This window comes from Manacus candei, unplaced genomic scaffold, assembly GCF_025592945.1.
Source record: "Manacus candei isolate 608988 ecotype Guabito, Panama unplaced genomic scaffold, ASM2559294v1 h1tg000041l, whole genome shotgun sequence".
Lineage (NCBI taxonomy): Eukaryota > Metazoa > Chordata > Aves > Passeriformes > Pipridae > Manacus > Manacus candei.
In genome coordinates, this window is record NW_026138089.1 from 5,220,974 (window position 1) to 5,248,602 (window position 27,629).

Here is a 27,629-nt window from a genome sequence, read left to right on the forward strand (position 1 = left end):
TTAGGAAATTAAAATTAATTTTGTCCTTGTGAATAACCCAGGAGTTTCCACAGAGTTACTAAGAGCCGATTTTGTCATGATCGGGGGAGATAATAAAAGAAAAAGAGAAGGAATTTAAGGATGAACTATTACCCAAACTTCTGACACAGTCTGCCTGTGGTCAAACTCGTGTAAACAACAGGGAAGGGAGAGTCAGCTAAAAAAAAATAAATCTGCGATGGAGCAAGTTGAGGGAATAAAGACAGACGTGCAGCAGTTGCCTTTGCTCCTGAGGCAGCGGAGCCGCGGGCGGTGCGCGGAGGCACTGCCCGGAGAGGGGCGGGGAAGGGAAGTAATAAAGGAGTCGCGATCGCCCCGACGGCGGTGCCTCCTTTCCAGTGCCGCCGCGGTCGCGGAAGGAAGCGGGGCGCGTTGTCCCGGGAAGGCACGGCGGGGTGGAGCCGGGCTCCCCCGGGCTGTCCCGTCCCCCGGGCTGTCCCGGCCGGGGAGGGCGGTGCCGAGACCCGCTCTGGCCGCCTTTACCTTACTTCGCTTAGCCCCGTGTCCGTGCCCGCCTGCCGGGGCACGCTACCGCCCGGCCGCGGGCAGAAGGGCCGGCAGGAGGAGAGAGGGAGGGAGTTGCCGGAGTTTGCCCAGCTGTTTGCGATGGGACGCGGCCCCGCCTGAGCACCTGCCGGCAGCCGCCCGCTCCCCTCGTCCCTCGACGCCGCTATGGAGAGCCCCGCGGGCGGCAGCGCGGCCGCGGAGCCGGCGCCCCCCTGCGCGGAGCCGGAGCCGGCGGCGGCCGGGCCGGCCGAGGCGGAGGCGGCGGAGGTGGGCGCGGCGGCCCCGCGGCCGCGCTGCCTGCGGGTCGTGTATGTGCTGAACGACCCGCCCAAGGCGGGCAGCGGGGCGCGGAGCCCCGAGGCCGGGGCGCGACTGTGCCTCCTGCGGGCCTGCGAGGCCGAGGGAGCCCAGCTCAGCACGGTCAACTTCGGGGAGCTGGACTTCGGGGAGACGGCGGTGCTGGACGCCTTCTACGACGCAGGTGAGCGGGTTGGGCTAGGCTGGGCTGAGCCGGGACGCGGTGCCACCTGCCCGGGCGGTGCAGGGACGCTGCCGGCCGGGCTGGGGAGGGGTCGATAAAGGCGCCATAGAGGCCAGAGAAGAGGGGGAATGGGCGAATAAGAGACTGCGAAGGGGGGCTCTTAGGGAGGGTTGTGGAGACAGGGAAACGTGTGTGAAGGGATTCCCAGGTAATGTGCCAAGCACATGGAAGAGGAGGAGGAGGTGTGAGGAAAAAGTTCAAGCGCTTACAGCAGCCCTTTGAGTCCCTGCAGTGTGTAGCTCCAGCAGGACTGTGGATCCTGCAGCACCAACCGAGCCTTAAGGAGTAGCGGCTCTTGCTGGTGTGGTTTGCCCAGCCTGGCTGGGAGCTCAGTGTGACATCCCATGAAGACAGTCCAGGCTCTGGTCTGGCTTGGCCAGAGGCTGCTTGTTCACCCCTCTCACTCCAGACCTGGACAGTGAAATTGGCTTGTATGTAGCCAGGAACAGGGTGATCCAGTGTTGCTCTGAGCAAGGGCCCTGAGGAAGACCTGTGAGTATTGCCCACCCCGTTCTGGCTCCAGCTGGTTACTGGTGTCGGATGGTTCAAAAGAAAGGTGCCATCCCTTCTCCACTCAAAAACATGTGGCTGCTTGGGCACTATGGCAGAGAACTGTGAGCTTTTTGAGCAAGCAGAGGAAACCTCTGAGTCAATAGGTATTATTAAGACTAATCAAGATATGTGAACATGTTGCTGACATGCAGACTTTTTCTCCTATTTGTATGAGCAGACAGTAAGAAATGGGGGAATTCACAGATTTCAAAGAGGGAAAGTCCATGCTGATGTCCATCTTTCACAAGAATAACTTTGTTTTGCTCATGAGATGTGTTAAAGAATACTTCTTAAAACTTTAATTTTATTTTAAACTCTCATGTGATTAGGAGTCCGTTTCATCCCAGTAAGTTCTCCAAATATTGAAGAACTTTACGTGCTCTGTTGTCATTGGTTTTTACATTCCCAGTCAAGGGTTTTTGTTATAACTGCTAGCGAGGTTGGCGGGTGTGTAATATATTCTTTGTGTGTCTTAGTACACAAGCACGAACTAGCAATTTCATTGTGCATCTCCAATATTTTTGTAGCCCTTTTGAAAGTAAGCATAATAGTGTACTCATCAATACAAGATTATTTCACTGTTTCTACTAATCGTCCTATTAATGTATTGTGCACACACCTGCTCTACATTGTACTGAGAGCTTGAGACAGTTATTCAAAATGTTTTCCTGCTGCGTTCTGGAGTGCCTCTTTTCTGGGAATGTGGCCTAACTTCATGGACTTCTGCATTCAAGTCATCTTGTAGGACCAAGATAATTTTATCAGTGATTAATATCACTTTGTAATAGTAAAGTGCATTGTTTCTGGATGCTCCTTCAACACATATCCAGGTTTGGTCAGGAAATACTTTATATCATTTTTAGTGTCCATTAAAATTGAATAATCCCCAGTCAGGAATTTCAAAGGAAACCAGTCAAAGTAGTGTTTATGTGGATTTCTTTATAGTAGCAACATCTGGAGATCAACCAGGGGGAAAGCTTTTTAATTTGTGTAATGTATGCCTTTATTTGTCAAACTTTTTAGTCAAAGCATCCTTTAATGATAAGTTACTTGTATTAAGAGAAACTCGAGTGTATTAGCATAAGTCATCTTTATCAACCAGACCTTCAAGCTGTCAAAAGCAGAAAGATTTATTTCACTGTATATACTTTTTTGAAAACCATGCTGAATATGTTAGTAGTATTTTAGCATTACTGTATTGTCAGGATTCCCAATTATCTGCCATTGAGTGCAATGTCACCCTGAAAATGCTAGCATTCTTAATTTAAAAAACCCCATTATTTTAATAGGGTTTTTATTTTGCTCTTCTGTTGTTTTAATATTTTAATAAGTGGCTCTTCTAGCATCGACATTTTTTATATCATTTTTTTTCTTGCTTTGCAGATTGATGATCTGAGAACTCCTCAGTCAGAACCTTTATATTTCTAAAATTTAAGCTTACGAAATTATGCTGAGCCATTGAGTTGAAGTGTCACTGTGGGTTTTAAAGTGCTGCCTCTTTTTTTTCAGTTCTCATTTTATGTAGAATGCTCTGTTACTATTTCCTGAGAATTTTTGTTACACCCTTCTTGTTTTCTTGCTCTGTGTTCTTTATTGGTGGGTTCTCCCTTGCCTCAGGCTTTTGAATACAAGTCAAGCTATTATCCAAAATGCCGAATCTCATATTTTTTCATTTACATGCAACATTCTTTATCCACTACTTTGTGATCTCTTAAATATTTGAAAAATCAGTAATTTTTAGTTTCTGTGTTTTATAGATGCAAGTCATTGTTACCATATTCTTTTTCCAGAACATGTGTTGGATTGGGACCCTTGACATCTATTCAGTTCTTAATGAAGAACAGCATTAAGAATGAGTTTTAATACGAGCAGTCCTATGGTTCATGATGAACTTTGTGTTAGGAAATTACTGTGTGTTTACTTTAAGAAGAAAAAAATCTAAAGAAGTTTTATTACTACCTGTGCAAGATATTGAGCAGGTGTTTCCCACAGTGAAGATATCTATTATAGTATCTATTTACTTTCTGTACATCGGGGCAGAACCTTGAGAAGAATGTCCTCTTGCTTTGTAATGAGGGTGGGGGGATCTCTAAAAGATGCCTGTAACCATCTCTTGGTTTACTAGTGGAACCTTAACCATCTACTAATGCTTAAAGACTGAGCAGCAAGGACCATTTCCCTGTGAGTAGTAAGGAGAGTCTTTGTTAAAAATGCTATCCATTTGCCTTTTTCCCTGGCCCTGCTTGAAATTGTAGTCATTTATTTAGTCATAAGACAATCCTTGTCCAAAGCAAGCTTATCTACCTTATTTAGTATGAATCTATAATATGATTACTCTTGGAGCTGGAAAATTGATGACAAAGTCAGCAAAGTTTAAGGACAGAGTGCAGTAAAAAAGATCAACAGGAATTTCTTTCCTGTCTGCAGGCAGATTTTCTAGTAGATGATTTTTCAGTACAACACTGAGTGCTGCAAAACCACCTGTATTCCATAGTAAGACAATATGTCTCTTTTTCTCCTTGAGTGTACTCATTACTGACTTACTATCATTTGAAATCTTACCATGCATGGAAGTGTGACTTATGCCATTAGTTAAGAATTGCAGGTAATGCAGGATGACTCTGATCCTACAAAATCACCCAGTGTTCTCAGGTGCTTTGCTAAAGGGGAACTACAGCACTTGTGAGAGCAAATTTACAATAAATTGTGAAATAGCAGAAAGATGAGATTTCTTTGCTCAGTGTGTGCTAGAAACAAGCTGTCAGGAAAGTAATTTATGTTATGCTGAAGTGGGTGATGGTATGTACCTAATGGAGAAGCAGCAAGGATGCTTGCATACGTTGACTTTATCTCTGGGAAGAAAAAGAAACCATATTTTTAAACTGAAACCACAGATACTGGGCATTAGTGTGAAGCTTTTTTGCACAAAATGAAGTATTTTCCTTAGGAACAGGGAGCCTAGGAGCTCACTAAGGATTTTTAGAATTCTTCAGAATCGTCCCATGCAGAAAAACTACAAAACTACAAAAACTACAGGTGGTATGGTGCATTCATAAACAGCTTAAGAAACAGTGAAAAGGTGAGTGTGACTTGGCTAGTGATGTTGCAGGCAGAGTGGTGCATAGCTGCAAAGGATCTTCCTGTTCTGGATGTACTAAGACAGCAAACATGATGTCAGAGTCGAATGTCTGACCTGTACCTCTGGAAAGGTGATGATAGATAGAAAGAGATGTAGCTTTTCCTTGTCAAACAAAAACTTTATCTGGGCTTATTGCCTGAAGTGCCACAGCTTTTGGCTACTGTGTGGAAGTGAAGGAGTGGATGAAGTACAGTTATACAAGTTTTGGATGTTTCTGTTTTGGATTGTGAAGTCCTGTTTCTGTAGCTGATCATCCTTTTCCCTCGCGAGGGATGTACAGCACTCTGTTTCGAGGCTTGGAATGTTTCTTTGAACATTTGACCAGAGCATTCAGAGATGACTGCAGTCACTGAAGTCATCAGGATGAAAATCAACTGAAAGGAAGACAAGCTAGAAAGAGTGGTATACTGAGGAATGAAGCTAAATATTGGCCTGAGAAAAATGAGTGTTCCTCTGACAATCCAGGACACTATCTCAGCTAATTTGTGAGTATAGTGGAATATTTTGAAATGTGTTTCTGTTGTTTTGCTATATATCAAATTGTCTAACCTGCATTATAAGGCAGCCCAAAAATTAATTGGTATCTGTCTCTGCAGCCCCATCTTCACTCAGAACCAATGTTAAACTTGGAAGGGAGCCCAGACAGAGACTGAAGCGTGGGTCCTCCTTACTTCTGTACCACAGTTGAACCACTGTTAACATAACCCTCATTTCTTGTCCCTGAAACTCCTCTTGTTTTCATGCTATACCATGAAACTGGAAGGAGGAAATGTATATGCTGGATCCTAATTTTCAGGCTCTGGCAACCACTGGGGGAATGAATGATTGTTGCCTGTACCCGGCTGCATGCCCTGAAGCTCTCTGTCCTCAGAAGGCCGGTGTCCCTGCTTCAGAATTGGCAGGGATGCTTCAACTTCCTCAGCCCAAAGGCTTAGTGTGTCAGGGGGCAGTAAACACTTGTCTCTAGTTTAGGATAATACACGGCTTGGTAACCAGTGTAGCTCAGCTGGAGGCACGTTCTTCTCTCGCTAGCTGTGCCACAGGGATTGTAATCTGACAGGAAGGTGAGAGTGACAGTTGAGGGCAATAACATCTTAAAGTTCAACAGACCTTCCTGCTGCAATTTATCTTTGCCCCTGGGTGTGACAATGAGCAGCAGGGAAGGAGTTAAGGGTTAGCTCTCTCATACTTACCTCAGCAGGCAGGGTTTTTTTTGTTTTACTGGGGACTACTTAAACTTTTTTTTTGCCTTTCTTTTCCCTTGCAACTGGCTCAATGGCTAGGGGAGTATTTGCTTTAAATCTCAAAAGATTTATATACCACAGAATCCAGAAATATGAAGAGAAGCAAACCAGCTACTTTCAGAACAAGAGAGTGGTAGCTGAGAGGCCAGAGCTGACTGGGTTGGATATTGTGCTGCTTTAATACAACAGCAGAGCTGTCGGGACCTGATCTTTTATCTCTGCATGGTACTGCACATGTAGAGCGACTACAGATGTCTCCAGTAACACTCTGCACTGTGCCATCGAACCAAATATTTTGATAACTAGACCTTGTAATATACCGGTATTGTAACCCTTTTGCATGCAAGTATGTGAGGCCAGTTTTAAATTATGGTAATGAGCCTGATGCAATCCATCAAATCTATATGTTACTGTCACGGAATCATAAAATGGCTTGGATTGGAAGGGACCTTAAAGATCATCCCACAGAATATGCTGAGTTGGAAGAAACCCACAAGGATCGTCGAGTCCAACTTCTGACCCTGCACAGAACCATCCCCAAGGGTCTCACCATGTGCCTGAGAGTATAATCCAAATGCTTCTTGAACTCTGTCAGGCTTGGTGCTGTGATCTCTTCCCTGGGGAGCATGTTCCAGTGCCCAACCACCCTCTGGGGGAAGAATCTTTTTCTAATATCCAACCTGAACCTCCCTTGACACATGGCCTTCAGGCCATTCCCTTGGGTCCTGTCACTGGCCCCACAGAGCAGAGATCAGTGCCTGCCCCTCCTCTTTCCCTCATGAGGAAGTTGTACACTATGATGAGGTCTCCCCTTACTCTCCTTCAGGCTGAACAGACCAAGCGACCTCAGCCACTTTTTATGTGAGTTCCCCTCAAGGCCCTTCACCATCTTCATTGCCCTCCTTTGGACATTATCTAATAGCTTTATATCTTTTTTCGTATTATAGTGACCAATATTCAAGGTGAGGCCACCCCAGTGCAGAGCAGAGCAGGACAATCCCCTCCCTCAACCAGCTGGAGATGCTTTGCCTGATGCCCCCCAGGACACAGTTGGCCCTCCTGGCTAACAGGGCACTGCTGACTCTCATTCAACTTGCCGTCGACCAGGACCCCCAGGTCCCTTTCCAAGGTGCTGCTTTCCAGCATCTCATTCCCCAGTCTGTATGAATGTACATCCAGGGTTGCCCCAACCTGGCACTTTCCCATGTTGAACTTTGTTTCAACCCACCTGCCATGGGCAGGGACACCTTCCACTAGACCAGGTTGCCCAAAGCCCTGCCCACTCTGGCTTTGAACACTTCCAGGGATGGGGCATCCACAGCCTCTTTGGGCAACCTGTTTCAGTGCTTCACCGCCCTCACAGTAAAGAATTTTCTCCTAATATCTAATCTAAACCTGTCCTCTCTGTTTAAAGCCATTCCCCCTTGTTCTATCGCTACAGGCCCTTGTAAAATGTCCTTCTCCAGCTCTCCTGTAGTCCTCCTTTAGGTACTGGAAGGCTGCTAGAAGATCACCCTGGAGCCTTCTCCAGGCTGAACAGCCCCAACTGTCTCAGCCTGTCTTCGTGGGAGAGGCTCCAGCCCTCTAATCATCTTCATGGTCCTCCTCTTGAACTTGTCCGATGGGTTCTAATCTTTGTTATGTTGGGAGCCCCAGAGCTGAACGCAGCACTCCGGGTGGAGTCTCACAAGAGTGGAGTAGTGAGGGAGAATGCCCTCTCTTGACCTGCTGGCCACCCTGCTTTTGGTGCAGCTCATGGTTGGCTTTCTGGGCTGCAGGCACACATTGTTGGGTCATATCATATTTCTCATCATACAACACTCCAAGTCCTTCTCCTTGAGGCTCTTCTCAATCCATTTTCTGTCCAGGCTGTATTTGGGCAGAGAAATATACCTTGATTCTCTAACAGAGAGAGATTCCATTGTGTTACTTCTCCTTTTGGAATGAGCATCTCTTTTTACTTGTGATGGGTCATATGAAAAGACGTATCAACAATCCAAACCCAGTATGAGTCCTACCTTTTAATGAAACTTTGAATGAAGTTGTTTGCCTCTCTAAAAATCTGGTGCGAGCCATGCAAATTTGGACTTCTGTTGTTCCAAAGTGAGATAATAAATGTGTGCACATATGGTCTGTGTGAAGTTACTCATTTCTGTGCCATGACTTTTGGGTAAAGGAAAAAGAAAAAGCATGTAGTTATTTTTGTTCCATGTTCTTTCCTGTGCATAAACTTGTTTGCATGAAAAACCCAAAAAAACCAACTCAGCCTACAGCTGTGTTCTCTGTCTTTCTCTATTCCTGAGCTTAAATACTAAATCTGAGAAGGCTTCCCAGAATCTGACTGTGAACTCTGTCACTGGGCTTTGTAGCTGGGAACATATCAAATGTTTTCTAGATGTTGAATCAGCTAAGAAGGAATCTTCTCTCTGGATACAATATAAATTGTTTGTTTCTGTTTTGTTTTAACTTACTCTGTAAATAATATTTTTCTCTATTATTATTTTCTCTGTTATTCTCTATTATTTCTCTATTATTAACAATCTTATTGATTCCCACTAAATAGACTTAAAGGCTTTTACGCCCATTACAGTCATTACAAATGATTTCAAAAAATTGAACATTTAGGGTTATTCTGAAGAGAGGAACAACTGCATCTATCTTAAACTGCCTTTGTTCTGAAGATCAATTATTGGTGCACTTACAGCCCTTGAAAACACTGCAGTTAAAGTGGGTTAGGTTTTTTTTTAAATATTGTTTAAATGGTTTTTTGGAAGTTAAACTTGCAGCATTTTCTGAAATTCTTCACATCAGTAAATGTTCTGAAAATATTTTCCCTCTGATAGGAGGAAAAAAAATGTGCTGGCTATGCATACCAGTCAGCGCATTCTAAAGCTCACTTTTTTTGTTTAGTTTAGGAATTCTATGCAAACATATTTTTCAGTGTAGTTCCTAAGTCGCTCTGAAGGAATGTACTGTGCCATTTGACCATGAGATGTGGGCAAGAGATCTCTGGTTCTGTCTTGTGGTATTTCAAGTTTACTCAAGTGACATCAGAGAACTGCTGAAAGCAGCTGTACGTGAGGCTGACAGGCTTGAGTCAACCAGGGGCTGCTTATGTGGGAGCCTGGTCCCTGGCCACTGATCTCCTTTACAGTGATTGCATGCTTGTTCAGTCTCACTGTACTGTGTGTAGCATATTCTTCATAGGTTTAAGAATTGTTTTTCTTAGACCTGAAAGTCACAAAATTAGGTTAAAGGGAAACAAAAATGAACTGTTTGCTTGTGTGGGTTAATTACACTGCTTTAATTTCCATCCTCCCATAAAACAGACTAATTATGGTAGATATGCAATAGCTCATATTACGTTCTGGGGTCATGCTTTGCTTTTATCAGTGTAATCATGTGTTGTTTTTTAATTGTCAAATTACACTTGCATGCACTCTCTAGTTAAAAAGTAACTAATGTTCGTAGTTTGCAGATGTAGAAGTTTGAGGTAAAGCTCTTCTGAGGTGTAAGGACTTGGTGCAAACTTGGTTGAGAACTCAAGACTTTTTGGGTTCCTCAAGATGGACTTGTAGCAAAGTAGTGAAGAGAAGGCTCTTGGCCAGGTGCCAGAAGTAGGATATGGTGATTATGTGAATGATAATTATTAGATTTATTGCTAATTCAGTATATGAATATTGCCAGTGCAGTTTCTCAAATAACAGCTCTATCATCTATTATAATAGATTATAGTATGATCAAGTCATGGTCCCTTCGGTTGAGTCATGAGCTTCAGTGAAACCCCCTTGCTTTCTAAACTTCTCAGAGAAGTCTAGGTGTAGCTAGGTCCACTTAGTCTCAGATTTGGTCAACAGTTTACGTCTAAAGGCTTATAATGCAAGCAGGTTTGGATAGAAAAGTACAGGTTTACAGTCTGGCCTTGCTGAATTCACAATTACAAAGCAACAAAGTACCTATGCTGCTACTTTAGAATTTTATCTCCATATGTGATGGGATCTAAGTGCTTTTTACTCACCTGTCAAAAGTTCCTCATCTTCAGGTTGCACATACCCTGCAGGCATCTGTGCTGGGAAGGGGCTCTGCCTGGAAGCTGCTTGCAACACTGGGAGACCAGTTGGCCCAATGTCCAGCAGCGTTTTATACCCTTATGCAGGCCAGTGTGCACCAAAGTCAGTCCCAAACATTTGGGCTCCCCCATCTCTGAAGTGCATTTATCATGCATCCAGACAGTTCCTCCTGCAATACTCACCTGGTGTTCTTATCCCAGGACAAATCTCATTACAGTCAGGGACTGCAGAAAGGGAGAGGAGGGGTGGGGCTGCGTGTGGAGGATGTATGCAAAGACTGTATTTTGTCACTGTCAGGGGCCTCCAGTTTGAACTTGCTGGCTGCAAACCTGTGTTCAGGTGGTACTCAGGGCATGCTGCTACTTTGGTGCGTGTGGAGGAGCAGCTGCAGCAGTGATTGCTTGGCCAAGCTGTTGCCTCCTTTCTCACTGCAGTTTGTTACATGGCTGCAGTTTGGCAGTCGAGATGGGTGTAGGGTCTTAGGGGGACCTCAATGTTTGCTGCTGGCAGGTGAAATCTGTGAATCTGGTAGGCTCTGTTTGCCTTGCACTTCAGCGGGGATGTGAATTGCTTTAGCCTCAGGCTACCTTTGAACAGCCATTTGAGTGCCTCAGGCTGAGCCAAGAGAAGGACTGCAACTGTTGCTTTATCCTGCTCCCTAGCACAGGCTTGCTATAAACAGCATAGTGTGTCTGCTGAGGTCAGGGTGATTCAAATGGCAGCCCGGTGGTCAAACGTGTCTCACAGTATGCATTCACCTAACCTCTTCTTTCTCTCAGCAGCGCTGCAAGAGGTCACCTTTTCCAGGGAGGTTGGGCTGGCTGTAGAGGCATGCCAGGAACAGAAGTTGCATCACTGTAGTCTGCAAGGTGGAATCCAAAGCTGGAATGTGAATTCTGACACTTAATTGTATTGGATTGCTATGTCATGATAAACCATGCTTGCTTTTTTTATCCTTTGTAATATTCAGCCTGAGAAGGTAAATGGTTATGCTGTGGTGTTCAAGGTGGTAGAACTGAAACTTTTCAAATATTATTTGGTAGCGCTTCTGAGCATTTAAACTTCTGTCTGAGTCAGTAGTTCAACAACAGTTATGCCTTGGAGCTCCAAGACAAATGGGATTCAGAACTTTAAAAAATGTACCCCAACTTTTACTACATTGAAAGGACATGATCCCAGTTTTGGTTAGTATGATCTTTCTTTGACTAGAGGAGGCTCTGATGACAGACACAAATCCAAAACAGTAATGACACTGTTCAGACCATGTCCCTAGCTTTCTGCTCATCCGGGATGGTATTGCCAAATCCAGTAGCAAGGAAGGTAGTCCAGTTTATCATAGCTGAACTTGTGCACATGCAGTTGTGTCTACTATAGTATGTACTGCTTTTGTGCTTAAGTTATGTTTAAAAAGTCTTCAATACCACTTTAAAGTAAAACACAAAGAGAATCATCTTGAAGTGCTTTTTTTAACTGTTTCAGTATAATCTTTCTTGTTTCATTTTGTATCAAGTATGGAAGGAAATGTCTGGATTCTCTGCCTTTTGTGTTTTTAATTCTGTTTAGGAAAACATGCCTTTATGCACAGAACTGTAGCTCAACTGATGGTCATGGACCTCTCAACAATTTGAAATGTGTTGTTCACATGATAGCTAAAGCTTTTGAAGTCTATGCCAAAAATGTGTTGGTTCTGGAAAACCAACAAACTCCCATGTAAATCAGCACGATAATAAGCTTTGTCTAAAATTCTTCAGTTTCCTACTGGTGCCAGCAGTGCTTTCCATGAATTGTGGTACTCTGATGCCTCCAGGCCTGTCAAAAACAGTGCTAGACTCTATGAAACTGATTGTGGGGAAAATAACGGGAGTTACTTTTTTAAATTCAGGATAGTGAATTACTTGCCATTTGATTGCTGTCCTCTCTCCTGTTCACCTTTAAATTTGCTACAACCATTTAATAGCCAGCTCAGCCACGAGAAATTGTATTGAATCAAGTGTCCTTGCCTTAGCAATCACAGAAAGGCTGTGATTTTTTCTATTGCAGAAAAGTATCTGCCTATAATAATTTCACTTCGGTGAGATTAGCTGCATTAACTCTCCTGTTGCTGCCCTTCACTCACAAAGACTTTTTTTTTAATTTTTCATTTTAATTCTGCAGTACAAGGCTGCATTCTGTCTGTGTGTTTCTTTCTAACAGTGCTAGACCAGTCATCTCTGTTGCACTAATCTTAGTCAATAAAAATTTGCAGGAGAAAAGCTAATGTTTACAATGGCATTACTGTTTGGCACTAGGCTGCCTTACTTAGCAGAGCTTCTGTGTGCACAATCCTGTTTCACACAGTAACTGTCAGCTTTTATCAGCATCAGCTCTGCCTTTTGTGCAAGTGTGATATTGTTTCAGATGTTTTCTTTGTAAATGGATGCTTGACATGCTTCAGTCTTTTTAAACCCAGTTTGAGGACATGATTACCATCCTCAAAGCCAGACATTCTGCCAGTTCCTACTACTACTGTTTATGATGCTTTTAGACAAGTGACAAGTTATGAGTTGTTGTCAGGTGAAGAAAGTATCCAAATTAGAGTGAATGTCTGAAAATGTTTGAGATGGATTTTTTGTTTTCATGATAATGAAGTTTTGGAGCTGATAAACTTAGCTTTTTGCTTATTATAATAACACAGCTAGGTAAGTCGTTATATTGTTTTGGGAAAGCCAGAAACTGCTTTGACTTTCTGGCTTGCAGTCAAGGCACAAAAGAATGCTTGATTATTTTTTAACTTTTTTTTTTTACCCTCTGATGCCTCTGGTTGTATGTTGGACATCTTGTCCAGAAGGATACTGTGAGAGACAATATAGAAATCTGTACTGAAATCCAAAAGGATTACATCAAGTGGCTAATACCATTGCTGTGATTATAAGAACTTAATTTTTGAATGAAGGCTAGTGAAATCAGGCAATGTCAGAACAGATGGGAAGATTTTGCTGATATACACTGAAGATACACAGCCCATGTGCACCAAAATGCATCAAGACTCTGTACAGTATTTGGATGACCTGATAACACAAATTTCCAAAATGTTTTCTTAGAAACTGCTTGCCATCTGAAAATTTCACTGCAGTTATTCATGTATTTCTTTTTTTCCACATCGCATCTGAAACGGTGCTTATAAAACCAGCGCACTGATTCTAGTGATACAAAATGCAGTGTTCTCCCTGCTCTGTGGCTCAACCCTTACTTACAGGCACAGGCCTCTTAAGTTCCTCCAATCATCTGCAATTGACTTTTCCTGCCAGTTTGAAGTTGAAAACTGATTCTGAGTGACTGATAGAACAGATGTTAGGGTTTTTTTCAATGTTGAATTCTACTCTGTGATATACTACACTGTGATCACCGGGGTGATGCAGAAAAGTGGTCCTAGCATGAATATGCATGAGCGTGGGGTAAAGCACTTTGTTGAAGCATTATGGCTTGGCCCCATCCTCTCCACAGAAGGTGCAATACACAGAACTCAGAAGTCTTCAAAAGAGGAAAGTGACTTAGTAGAAACACTTTCACATTAATAAAGATGCTCAATGCTTCTGCGACCCTTTTTCTTTTTTTCTTTTTCCTGAGTTTTGTTTTTATTCTTTGCTAATCATCCCTAAATCTGACTATGGTCTTTCCACAAAATAAAGAGAAAAGGATACTTCATCAGGAAGTGACAGAGATTTCATAAAGTCTTTTTGGGACTTTGGACAAAGAAAGTACTCATAGACTGCTGATTTGTGTAGAAACTTCATCTGTGGGTTCAACTGTATGATAAATATAATGTTGCAAGAAATCAGCCTTAAGGCTGCGGAGTTAAATTTACAAGAAGAAAAACTAAGAGAAAAAAATACAGCATCGAACGCTTACACTGAGATATTCTCAGCATTCCTGCTGGAATCCGTATTGTGACAACTTCATACTTATCTATATACAAATATAGGCTGGGCAGAGAATGGACTGAGAGCAGTCCTGAGGAAAAAAGTCTTGATCTCTACATAGTGTCTTGAAATAGATCTTTCTTGTTTTTTAATGAAGGCTGCCCATTTTTTAAATTACAATGTTCAGTGGTACATGCAGTGTTTTAGGCTGGCACTTAAAGCTTGTACTGTTTACAGTAAAGCTTAAAATAGCAGATTGAATCCACATCTGCCCAGCATCCGGAATAATAAATCAAGAACTCTGTATTAATGTGTGAGTGCAAGTTTCTTGGCTCACGGAGGATGCTGTGGATTTATGTAAACTATGTTAATAAGCTTTTGCACTTTAATAATACTGCCTTTCCTCAATTAACATTTTCTCTGTGTGTAACTTACTGTGCTTTTATATGGGTCCTAATGAACAATCTGGGTGTCTGTCAACATAAAGAGGAAATCTGTACTCTAGTTGTGAGTTGGGATACCTCAGTTTGGTACATTAAAGTTCTGAGTGGTAATGATGGAGATCTCTTGATGTTTGTTTTTAAAAAAAAACATTTGGGAAAAAGTAACAGAGTCAGAGTAGGAAAGTCTCATTTATTTTCATATGCTGTATTTTTAATTCTTAAAGAAGGGAATAAAGGTGTTTAGTTTAACCCAGGCTTATGAGCTTTAGTGTACTGAAATATTTTTTCTTTTGATTTTTAGTTCCTTTTATTTTGATTACTGTTCTTCTATCTTACATTTCTTTGAGAAGAAGATAAAGCTCAGCATAATTTTATTTTTCTCATTTTTTAAAATATATCATGTTGACCAGTGTGTGACCTGTGGGAGATGTGCAGATTAGGCTTTTTTTTTCTGTTACCCAGCCAAGATATTCAACATTAAATGATGGGTGACTCTCAAGTGGTTTAGTTTGGATAAATGTCTAAAAGTTTGAAGCTTACCTAAATCTCCTTGGCCTAGAAATTGATTTGCCTGCAGTCAGGGAGGAAGGGACAACCTTTCTTGTTGAATTTCATACTCTTCTTAATTTTGCTTAGGTCGGGTTATTGCATTACACAACCTTTTTCTCTATACTTCATTCCCTTTCACTGCCTTTTATGACCCAGTGGAGGAAGTGCAGAGGTGCAAGAAAAGTTAAATAAAGTTCACCTTTCTCATTTTCCCCCCTAATTGCAGACAAGGTTCAAATTAGGGTCAGGCTTGGGGTGATTTTTCTGTGTGCTCTCAGCTGGCTGCACTCTGGTGCATTTCATGGAAATCGTCTCATGTGAGGCTCGGCACACTGCGAGTGCGGTGAGCAAGTGTGAAGTGCCTGTTTTTAATTTACTCGGCTGTTTCTTTTCTTCTCCAATATTAAATAGGGCAGAATAATGTCAGATCCTGTAGAATTGGTAGGCTCTTTGGCTTGCAGGAAAATTTTAGGAAATAGTTATCCTTAGGAAATTAGTTATCCTTAATGACTTGGCATAGTGAACAGTATGTATGTGAGATATCTACTCATTATGGCTGTCCAGCATCTCTGTAAAAATTCTGAATATACTTGGAGCACATGAACAGGGGAAATTATGGAACAGGTGTTTTTCTCAGATTGTCTATGATGGGTAAGTTTTTTTGTAGCATCCTGGATACACAGATTTTGGGAGCCTTTCAGTAATAATGAATTTGGGAAAAAGTGAGAAGTGAGCGACTTCTGGAATCTTCATTTGCCTAATTCTTGTAAGCTTTTTTCTGCAGTGGTTCCTGCTGTAGCAATTTCTATAACATGCAACTCAAATCATGGTTGCAGCAATTTAAAGGTATATCCATTACAATCTCCACCCCTTCTCAGTTTGGACCAGACCATAGGGTTTAAAATTGCAATTGAAAAAAAAGGAAATGAACTCTATCTCAGCCAAACTGTATTTAAGAGTTTATTGGAATGTTAAGATTCTTCAGCATATTTTAACAATAGTTAGGTAGTCAGTATCACTACTGTCTTACCACTCTGTGATAGAGTATTTCACCCTAGGAAGGATTGTTTATCCTGAAACTTGCAGTGATTAATAGATGTTGCTTTTTACAGTATATATGGTCAAGTGATGAAAGTCAACCTGCAGGTAGCAAATTGCTTTGTCTTTTTTTTCCTGTTTTACTCCTGTTGAGTACATGCTTAGAAAGTTTAAATAACAGTCATTGTAAGTGTAAGTACTTCGTTTTGGCACTCATGAAATGTGAACATAATATAGTGGGGATGACTGTAAGAGATGTTAGTGTGTGTACTATGTGAGCATTGAGTCTTTTTTTACTACTTACAGAACTGGATTTTTCAGTTACAGATGCAGATGTGTTTTGTTATATGATATGTAAAAAGTGAGTTTTCATGAAATTAAGTTTTTAACCTTTATTTCTTTCAATTGTTATAAAGTGTAACAGTTTCATAAAGTACTTTTCTGGAAGGCTGGTGTGAAGCTGGTAGCTGATAGCACTCACAGGACTGATTAGCTGCAGTGACAGAGCAGATTCTGTCTGCTATTGTGCTGTCACTGAGTTAGCCAGAAATTGCCAAGTTAAATATAGGCTGGGGGATAAGGGGAGAATAGAATGGTGAGAGAAGGAATCAGAGACCATGGGTCATGGGAAAGAGGTAGGAGTTGCAGGCAGGCATAGGCATTCATCAGCCTGAGCTGTGGAACTGCTGAAATGGCCAGGGTCCAAGTGATGAGATCTCTCTCATTTCCTAACATGGGAGCTTGAAGGGTGTAATTTTACAAAGAAATTGTATAAATATTGATCTCTTGTGCATGTCACAACTTTGATAATTCATTTATTAACTGTGTGTAGATTTTGGTAGGACCCATCTGAAGTGTTCGTGGTCGGTAACTAAAGGCATCTGACTGATTATGAATTTTTACAATCCTTCCTCAAGGAAGGGAGACTGTGTAAAGGGGTGGGTGCTGGGTGAGTTTCCAGTGACAGTGTGTGTGGACGTTCTCCTTTTTCTGTGATCTCTCACACCAGTGTGAGTTAGCTCCCTCACGCTTGAGGTTATGTTGTTCCCGGGACCTCACAATCTGTGGTATGGAAGGAAGAAGTAAAATAAAATAAAAAAAAAAAGATAAAGTGTGTTACTCACTGTAGTATGAATGTCAGTGCCTTACAGGGAAATGTCATGCTTGTATTTGTCTTGAAGGTAATTTTACTGAGAATTTAACTTCTGTATAAACTTTATCCATAGGCCAGGAGATTATAGTCAATGTGCCAATATAATTAAACAATCAGATTATATGAGTTGCAGAAAAGACTCTGGGCTGTGATAGTAGATGCAAACACACCTCTTAAAGAACAGTCATCCCTACAGTTATATAATATTTCATCATCATCATGGCCAGGCTTCACGAACGAAGATTTGGGAAAGACTCTATCCACATTTGTTACAAGCATGCTGGTGGCTTATGAGACCAATACGAGACAGACATTGAGTGCCAAAATAACCAACATTGTAAGTTGGGATTCAGAAATGAATGTGTAATTTATGGAAAACTCGAACAAGAGTTAGGTGTTTCAGAGACTTCTTTGGAAATCTTAGGTGAGGGTTTGAATTGTGACAGTCCTTCCTTTTCTTTCTCACAGATAGAGAAACTGTAAGTCAAGTACTGATGAGAAAGCCCTGTAGTCCTTCTCCATTGGCTACCATCTGGTTGGTGGGAACACCTCCAGGGAAATACCTGCTGTGATTATATCTTTGTTGTCTGAAATGACTTATGGTTCATGAAATTCTTCAAAGCAGAGCTGTGAGGCTCCATAGAAGGGATGTCACAGCACTGAACACCTTCAGTGTGGGTGTCTGCAGCTGCTTGTACTCCCTTCACAGCCAGTGGGGAAAAACAGGCACTTCTGGCCTGCAGTTCATCTCATCCTGAAGTAGGTGTCTGACAGATGAGAGGAGCGGTGCTCTGAAGTGCTTTTCCTCTCTCTGCATTGACAGTGAAGGCAGTGAGGACTGGGTGATCTGGGCCCAAACACCTCTCTCGTGCCTGACCAATTCACTGCTGATAACTTTGCTTTGGAATGAGCACCATTTCATGAGGCTAAAGGAGTGCTACTTCCAAGCAGCCTGACCCACCTGACACATTTCTGTTTTTCTGCTTGGAAGCACTAAGGCTTCTTAATTTGGCATGAGAGGATGTTTAACATTGGCCAGAAATAAGTTCTCCAGTACAGTCTCAAAAACTGAGTCGGTTTTAAGTAAATCTCTTATAAAGAAAAATCCAAAACCCAACAACCTGAAGCAAAAACTGGCAAAGTTAAAAAGGAACTGAAAGCAAAGCTTTGTCAGGGAAAACATTAAGCAACTTCTAAGCCTAGGCCTACATTGTTTACAGTGAATTATATTTTTCCTTACTTCTGCAATTCAATATTGCAAGAAGAGTTCTTTGAGGATTGTTTCCTTCTTTCCTTGAACTGCCAACTGCAAAAAAATAAAAAGAGTTCTATACTCTGTTCTGAATGACAGGTCACTTTCGGTTGTTTTACTATTCCAATCATATAATATTTTTCTCCTTCATACTTGTGCAAAACCATTAAAAGGGCATTCTACATTTGGATACCCTATGTGTTACATTAATTGCATTGCTTTTCTTCCCACACCAGTTCTTGTGGGTGGTGGTTGTGTTCTGATTTGGCAGAGTCTGAGAGACTCGCTTTAAAGATAAGATAAATAATAAGCATAGGCATGCTCTTGACACAACTTTGGCTTTTCTGGATCAGGAAAATTGCCTTCTTAGTGTAGCATATTGCCTTGTTTGAAACTTAATTTTACTGTGAATTCAATTATATTTAAGAAGTATCTAAAATGTTTCTTAAAGCTTTTGCTTTTGGTATTGAAGATTTTTGGAAGAATTCTTGCTTCCATTTAACAAAAAAGTTCCTAATATGGAATTGCAGGGTAAAAAATTTAAAAGTTTCAGATGATATATCTAATGAATAAGGAAACCCCAAAACACAAAAACAAATGAGAGCTTAGGTTACAGATCAACTCCTAGAACTGGCAGTTTTGTTCACCTGCTGTAATTTGTTCTGTTCCTTTTAAAGCACAGTTTCTTGTGATTCAATTTTTGGAATGGATATTTTGATATTAAGGAATATGTATCAATTATAAATATGGCATAAATACGTTGTCATGGTTTAGAAAAATGAGTAGTTTTAGATATTGGTGTCTCCTGAGTTGCAGTAAATGCCACTGAAGCATGAAAAATATGTTCTAGTTCTATTCTTAGTGTGAGTTCCATGTACCAGAGGGCAGATGAAAGATGCAGTATCTGAGTACAACTGTAAAGTAACACCACAGCACTAACATGATTAGTGACTGTAATGTTTGGGTCTGAATGTAACCCTGTTGTGGAGGTGTTTGTATGAAATGGGTTTTGGTACAGAATTATGAAAGCCAGAGAGGAGCATTGGCCCCTCAGTCTTGTCTGTCCTGTTGTTTTGGATGGTTGTTGATTTTCACTATATGCTGAAAGTTGATATTGCTGGGTGGGGTTTGCCAGTGAATGTTATAATGTCATACATTACTAAGAGAGCCTACCATTAAAATTTCCTAATGTTGCCAAAGCTAGTATTTGGAATCAAAAGGACAAAAGGTTACAGGTGAGAACCCATCTCAAGCACAAGAATTTCTTTCTGGTTATAACTCAAGTAAACATTTAAAATAAATACATTTTTTTGTGTTTCTTACCTACATTACATTGCTGTCAGGCTCTGTGTACATGTTGCTGTGCTGGTTGCATTCATTACTAGTTTCACTCTAGCTACTTGTGCCTCAGTTTCTTCTACACTGGATTATTCTGTTGGCTGCTTCTTTGGACTTCACATTTCATCACCTACAGGATGGCTGTCCAAAAAGTGCTCCTTGCTCTGCCATTTCAGGCCGCTGGGGCTTCTCCCAGTGGTTTGAATGGAGGCCGTTTGGGGCATTTTTGTGATCTGTACATGAAAAACAGGGGCCCCCTGGTGGTCTAGTGGTTAGGATGGGGCGCTCTCACCACCCCGGCCCGGGGTTCGATTCCCAGTCAGGGAACCCCTCTGGGCAGATGGAACTCGTCAGCCCTGTAAGGCCATCCATCTAAGAGAAGGTCACTCTAAACAAACCTACGTCCTGAGGACCTCGCTGCCACCGTCCGAGCTCGCTCGGCCCCGGCAGATGAACCTCAGGATTAAAGGGTGGGCTCAGTTCAGCGCACACTGTGTCTCACCTAAAAAATCCACTGCGCAGGCTGGAAGGGTAATGACCTTTCCCAAATCTTCGTTCGCGAAGACTGACCATACTATACTATACTACTATACTATACATGAAAAACAAGTGCACCAGCTTTGTTACCTCTACTTTCAGACTGTAATCCAGGCTACAACTTTTCTTGGTAAATTCTAACTATTCTGGTAGTTTAAAACCTGCTTTATTTCAGCTTTTTGCCTTGGGAGCTGAGAGGATTGAGTTTGAGCGCTCCAGACTTTTTAGGTGCGTAGGAAGGAGGAGCTGCCTGGCTGGGCCACATGAAAGGACTTTCTAATATGCACCCAAATGCTATGGCTAGAAACAGATTTGGGTGTCAGCTGTTCCTCCTCCTCCTCCTCCTCTTTGTGGATGTGTCCTCTTTCCACACAAAGGCCGGTTGGACCACTTTCCTTAACACAGCTGTTCCCAGATTTGTCTCTGGAGGTGGGAGTCTGCCAGTTTTAATGTGTTGTGTGTTAAGTGAAGTAAAGCAATCATTTGAATTGCTGCAGTTAGTAATGCTTCTGGATAGTGGAAAGACTCATCTGAAAAATTAAAGTTTTTCAATTTCCTATTAATCACTGGGCTCTGGATTTGCCTGATCCTTTCAGGAAAGTTATTTAACAGCTGACTTTCTTAGCCAAGAATGCTGCTTCTGCTCAGTTAATACATAGTTAAAATGACTTCTTCAGCACTGAACAGAGTGAATTCATGGGAAGAATGTGAAACTGCTTTTCAGAGCAAGATTTGACATGCAGGAAGGAGGAAATGCAAAAGAAATGCCTGACTTGCCCCCTTGTGTTTGTAGTTTTAAGAATGTTGGCTTTTATAAGGCCCTCAGTTGTTATGCACTTTTTTGGTCACCTTCCATTTTGCTGGATGAGAGGAGCAGAATCGATACATATTGGTATGTGGTGGCTTTTCTCACCACTAGATGATTTTGTAACATAAAACCTGAAGCAGAGGAAGGTAAGATTAAAACCATAACTAAGTAAAAGGCAAATGACAAGCTCAGTCTGAGAACACAGATTAGAGGTGTTGCCCTGCTTTTTGGTAAAATAACACAAGTCTGAAATTGCCACTTTACAACAGTTCTTTTGTTTTCCTGAGCAAACAGACAAACCATAGAAAGACACATTTCGGAATTTTTGCCATTTGATGCCCGGGTTTTCAGAATTCCTGAAGTACTTAACAAACATTGGAGCTGTCAAAAGGGAGATATATCTAGGTTTAGATTTTACTTCATTTTATAGTCAGTGTATGTGTACGGATAATATACCACAGTTGGAATCAAATTCTCTCTTAAGATAATAAAAATTTTAAAATAGTGAATTAAAAATTATTTGGCCAGTATTCAAGTTACCTTTATTCTCCAGTTTGTGATTGATGTCATTAATAAAATCTGAAAATGTAACTTTTTTTTTCTTTGGTGCTTACTATCTGTGAACAGAAGGAAATCTTTTTTCCCAGATTAATATGATGATTCATAACTAATTTAATTCTTAAATTTCCTGTTCTTTGAGTCGCTTCCTTTGGCCTGTGAACTAAAAACCCCTTCCAACGGAAGTGCCCTTGCTGCAGCAAAAAGTTTCAGACATCCAGTTTGCATGCTTGTGTTTCCTTTTCTGAAGTAAGGAGTAGGCTGAAACTTGTAGTCAAACACCAGCCACGGCTGAACTCTTGTGCAAAAGTTGATTGGATTGTAAGAACAAGCATCCTTCTTAAGGGTGCCTTGTAAACAATTTCTAAACTATAACAGTTAATTTAAGTTTTAGTATTTATACAAATGTGCAGCACTTGGTTTTAATCTACAAGAAGTTAAGCTTAGTCTGAAATAGAGGAAATAGTTTTTAAAATGGTATTTAATGTGGTTATAATATATACAAGTCTGCATTGCAGGATAAATCATTCCTGCCTAGTTGTTTTTTATTTTTCTGACCAATTCTTGTCCTATAGCAAACCAATGAAGTTAGCAGAGTTTATGCTATAATACTGCAAACTTGAAGAGGTTGAATAGAAATACCGTAAATGCCTAAATTTAGAAAAAAAGTTGCATCTTTATGTTTCATGGGTGTTTTAGCTTCTAAGGCAAGTTTAGTTTTAGTGTTGTGTTTTAGAATGTGATTGTGATTGGAACAATTTTTTTTTAAGAAAAATAAGCAGATTTTTACTGAATAACATGATTTTAGAGCAGTAAGATTTTAATAAAACTTGATTCATTATAAGAGTCACAATAGCAGCACGAATGTTGACAGTGGTGTTACATTAATATTGGCCTGTGCTTAGGATGTAATGAAAGGCACTGACAGTTTGCTGGTATAAAAAACTGTGCTGAAAAATTACTTCAGTAGTTCTCTTGGTAGTTACTACTAATGTGCTTTGTTGCCTTGAGCCATTCCCTTCCCTGGTTTCTGGGAGGATGGGGTATATTAAAGTTGAGAGTGGTGTGCCTTTTGCTTTAGCTTAAGTGAAAGATGCAAAGGGTTCCTGGTTTTCAAATACACCAGATTTTACCATAATTGTTGCCCTGTAAAAACTTTGATATTTTTTCCTTTAAAGGACCATGCAGAAAAGAAAATGAATATGCATTCTGAAGTTAAGGATTTTTTATTTGTCATTGTTCTTCTGAAGAACTTGACAGTTTCCTCCAGTGGATTTCAAGGAGTAACACGTTTGTTTACGTACTAATGATGAAGGACACTGATGCAAATAGCTAATAATCTGAAGTGATACTAATCTGAAGGTTCATAATTTGCAGGATGCTAGTGAATAACAAGAGACAGAGTTCTGCATTTTCCTCCAATAATGTTTTTATTATCATGTTAATTTGGTTTTTTTTTTTAAAATCAGTTATGTATAGAAAGGTTCTAAATACTGTAAAATAATGAATCCATAATAATGGAGTAAGGTTTTTGCTCTTCACATGGATAAGGCTGGATGGAGTCTTAGATTAGAATTTGAAGGCAGTACAGACTTTTTTTGAATTTTTCTTCTGTTAGGCTTCCTTGATTCTGTTTAACTTTCAACATATTTCTGGCTTTTTATTGATTTTCTCCCATTTACTACTTTTTCACTTAGAGATCCCAAAACCTGGTGCTAAAATTGTCCTTTTGGTTTTCCTAACAATGCCATAAATCATAGAACAGCCATGTGAAGACTTGTGATTTGCTTAGATCGTTATGTGATGCCTTCGAGTGCATTTCAGAGAAATAAGTCCTGTGGTTTTAACATCTGTAATAATGTTTTTCCCTGTTGAATTATTTATAAGTTTTATAGTCACTTGTTTTACCACAAATAATGATATGAAATCCTCATTTGTGGTCTCTTAAGACATACTAGTGTAAGAAACTATTTATGTGTCATCTGCTGCAACAATGCAGAGACCTAATCAAGATTGTGCTAGGAATATTGATGAATTGCCTTAATGGACTCAAAGTACACACATAGCTTAATCATTTTATGATGGAAACAAACAAAACCCAGACAAATGAACTGCAGATACTCAATAAAGTGAGATCAGTTTGGGGGTTTGTGACAAAAATGAACTGTTTTCAGAAAGAAAATAGTTTTATGCGCAACTATGAGAGAATAGAAAGAGTTGAAAATATCTGTTATGCTTAGGAAATGTTCTTTTGAACATGAGTTGCTGCTGCAGCGAAAAAGCGATGAGTTTAAATGTGCTGTTCCAGATCATCCAAAATTGGTCATATGCAACATTAAGCACATCCCCACCCCTCCACACCCTCTGGCGGATACATTGTATAGATGTTTGGGCTTCGCTTGGAAGCCTTCTGTCTTTGCAGAGGGGCTGTGCCTTCCCCCGCTCTCTTTCCTTCTGAACATAGGGAACCATATCCATTGGTCAGCTAGATCTGCGTGAAATGTTTCATTACTATATAAAATTTCTCATGCATTGTAAGACTTGATAAAAGTTGGTGTTAGCTTTTGCTTCACGCTTGTCTAATGGAGGAGGTTGAACCTAAATCTGGAAAGGGAAGTCCAGAAGTATATTTGACTGAACAGGCTCTCATGTTATGGAGGATGGGGGTTGAGGATGAAGTCTGATTGACATATGTTTTTATTCATAAATCAAGATGTGCAAAGCAGATACTAGTGTTATAGTATTTCTTTTCACGTATCTCAGGAAGTTTAAGGGAATTCTTATCTCTCTCTTATCAGTCATAGTAAATATGTGGTTGAAGTGCAGGGCCCCCTGTCTGTCTTTAAGGAACTGTAAATGAAAAATTGTAGTATAAATCATAAGAAAAATCCAAGACAATTGAAACAGAAATATTTGTGGTGGCACATATGAGCTTTGTTCACTGAAGGATTCACAAAACCAAGGAGAGAGATGTACCTCTGAAAACAGCAGTGGTGGGGAGCATGCTTAGACCCAGCATCTAGTAACGCTGGATGCTGTGCTCTGGCACTCCATGCACTGGATACATCCTAGGGTTCTACTTCTTTAATAAGTGTATACTGTTGTTCATCTCTTCTCCATCCAAATTTGCATTATTTTGGGGCCCACTGGACTCAAGCTACATTTCAATAGCACATTAGTAAAACTGGTTTGTAAGTAGATCTCTTTCCTCCCTGCTCTAAGCTTGCTGCTGTTACTGGTGGAGGAGGGCTTGGAGAGCTCTGTGGGAATGCAGCTTCTCATCTCTGCTCTAGCCCACGGCCACAAGCACTTCTGATGCTCTGCTTCTGTCTGCTGTCATTTACTTTTGTGTCATCCCTTGATTTCCATGACCAGACCGAAACTGTTTAGTTTTCTTCCTGGGGCTTTTTTTCACTTGCATGCCTATTTTTGTGATACCATCTTCATCTCTGCTAGTCCTCAATTTGTTTTATTTTTATTGTATTTTATCTTAGTCATACCTGTTTGTGAGATGTAAACAAGCAAGAAAAACTCATTCTCATAAATCTTCTTTTATCAGTGTGGATTAATATCTAAGTGATGAATAATCATCCTTTTTAATGCAGGTGCTCACTTCTGTTCTTACGTCTATTTAATGTGGTTTTGATACCACTTACATTGTTACGGAGCAGCAATCAACAGAAGACAAATTTCATTGTAGACCAGATGTGGCAATGAACTTTGTATAGCCTTGTTTCAGTGAACGCTGTTACAAATCATTGCTCACATTGTATTGTAAAATGCAATATCTGTACGCTGTATGAACCCATTGTCTGAATTCTCATACCAGGATGGTGATTTTGATTTCACAGCACTCTGGTTCCACAAAAACAATTTATACAAACACTGCAAACCATACAAGCTCCTAATATTTTTCCCTATATGGTATTTGATTCTCTGTTTGCTTATTAATTTCTCTTAACTTTTGTTTTACAGATTATTTATGTTTTCCAAATGATTTTGTAATATGGGGATAGTCTAGATATGGTTGGGTTTATGGAGCTGGGGTTTACTTCTTCAGTCTCTCTCAGTTGATGTGACTCTACAGTGTGCAATACACTAAGAATTTTGTCCATACTGTATAGAGCTGGCCAAACAGGAACTGGAAAGATCATCAGTAGATGGTGCAGGATTTGGGGTTGCATAGGAATGAGAGGATTTTTTCCTGCCATGACTTTGTGTTGGGGTTTTGTTTCTTTGATGGGGTGGGGGGAAGGCGTGTTTGGATTTTTTGTGAGTTTCGTTGGGTTTGGGGGCTTGGGGTCTTTTGGTTTAGTTCTTTTTCTTTTTTTTTTTTTTTGATCTTTAATGGTGATGTTTTGGTCTTAAGACAGGTGTTTGGACTCAAAATATTCCTTAGGCTTTAATAGGAGTCTCACAGTAACCAGAGGGACTGGCTGACCCCGATGTGGTATGTTAGAATAGCCTGATGGAATTGTACGGGAGTGTATATTCATTGCAGGTTTTTCCAAGAACTTGCATACTAAGTATGTACTATTGATTCTTGTGGTGCGTAACCTTGGTGACACCAAGGTTAACTGACTGCTGCATTTGGGTCTGAGCCATCAGACCTGCTTTTAGCTTTCTTGTTTACTAGCAACTCACCCTTCTCTGTCTTTCCCCATATGTACAGACACAGTCTGTACCCCTTCAGAGATGTAGGATTTATTGCCCAGCTGCACTGAGTCTCTGCAATCTGTTTTGAGCCTCAGACTACCCTATGGTTTTGATGCCAAGGCTCTAGTCTTATGAATACATAGATTTAAATTCATCTGTCTATCCCATAGTGGTGAAAGCAGACAGACATATAGATACAGACCTTTTTTAAAAAGCTTTAAAGCAAAATTTTCCTAGGTAGCTATAGGAGATAAAGATCAAGGAATAAAAACTCAGCATTAAGTGTCCTCCAGTTACCCCTTCTCTGTACTGGCCTTTAGATTTATGTGAGAACAAAATGGTGAAATCAGAATCTTTTACCTGTATCTTAGCTGTTCTGCATAATATGGGGTATTTCTCTTTAACTCTCTGTACAGCTCATCTTCCACTGATGTAAACTTTTTAACTTCCATTTCTGACTGGAACACTAGCCAAGAGCAGCGGAGGTCTTGCTCTGGCTACTTGTGGTTGAATTCCCTCCTTCCTGCACCCTCCATCTTCAACATCTTGCCTGTAGCTTTTAAGAGTCAACTTTCACAGTAATTTCTTTTTCTACTGTTTAGGAATTTCCCATTCTCCAAACCTTAGCCTCTCAAGATAAACTTGGTCTGACAGTTTCCCCTAATTTTCTTCTGCGTTATAATTAGAGATTCCATCTGAACATTTGAAGCTTTCTGTCCTGTTGGGTATTCAGGCTGTCAGGCCTAGATCAGAGAGCAAGTGCAAAAGCGCTTCTTCTCCTAGGCTGTTCCTGATGCAGTAGTTTCCAAACCTCAAGCAGGATCCAAAAACTGTGCCTCCAGTTACTGTAACACTGTGATAATTTAATGAGTAGGTTCATGTCTTTTATGCGAATGGCATAATTTACTTCTCTCATGTTAAAATTTACCACGAGGAAATGATCCTTACTTGAATATGTTGATTTTGTCTTTCCCAAATGTACGTGTAATTTCAGGATTTGTTTTAAATCCTGTGTAAGAATAAAGTTGGTTTTAAGATTATTATTTTTTAGCATTTTCTTTTCCACTTTTCTCATTTCAGATGTTGCAGTTGTGGACATGAGTGATATTTCCAAGCAACCATCACTGTTTTACCACCTTGGCGTGCGTGAAAGCTTTGACATGGCTAATAATGTTATACTTTACCATGACACTGATGCTGACACTGCTCAGTCTCTCAAAGTAAGGTTCTCACTTGAAAATCTGCTTCATTTCAGAAATATCTTTAAATACCTGAATCTACAAATGTTTGTGTTTTCTGAAACTTC

The 27,629-nt window shown here is 40.7% G+C and overlaps 1 protein-coding gene across 4 annotated transcripts in view; it reads left to right on the forward strand.

Annotated features, from left to right (window-relative positions):
• Positions 1–392: 392 nt before the first annotated feature.
• MAP3K15 (mitogen-activated protein kinase kinase kinase 15) overlaps positions 393–27,629 on the forward strand; it is an 88,900-nt gene continuing 61,663 nt past the window's right edge. The window contains exons 1-2 of one of the 4 annotated variants that reach the window (XM_051794849.1): positions 393–1,027; positions 27,404–27,543. In XM_051794849.1, coding sequence (XP_051650809.1) covers positions 712–1,027; positions 27,404–27,543 — 456 coding nt within the window. In that variant the 5' untranslated portion in view covers positions 393–711. The remainder of the gene's footprint in view (positions 1,028–27,403; positions 27,544–27,629) is intronic. The other 3 variants (XM_051794850.1, XM_051794852.1, XM_051794851.1) reach the window with 3 other exon arrangements.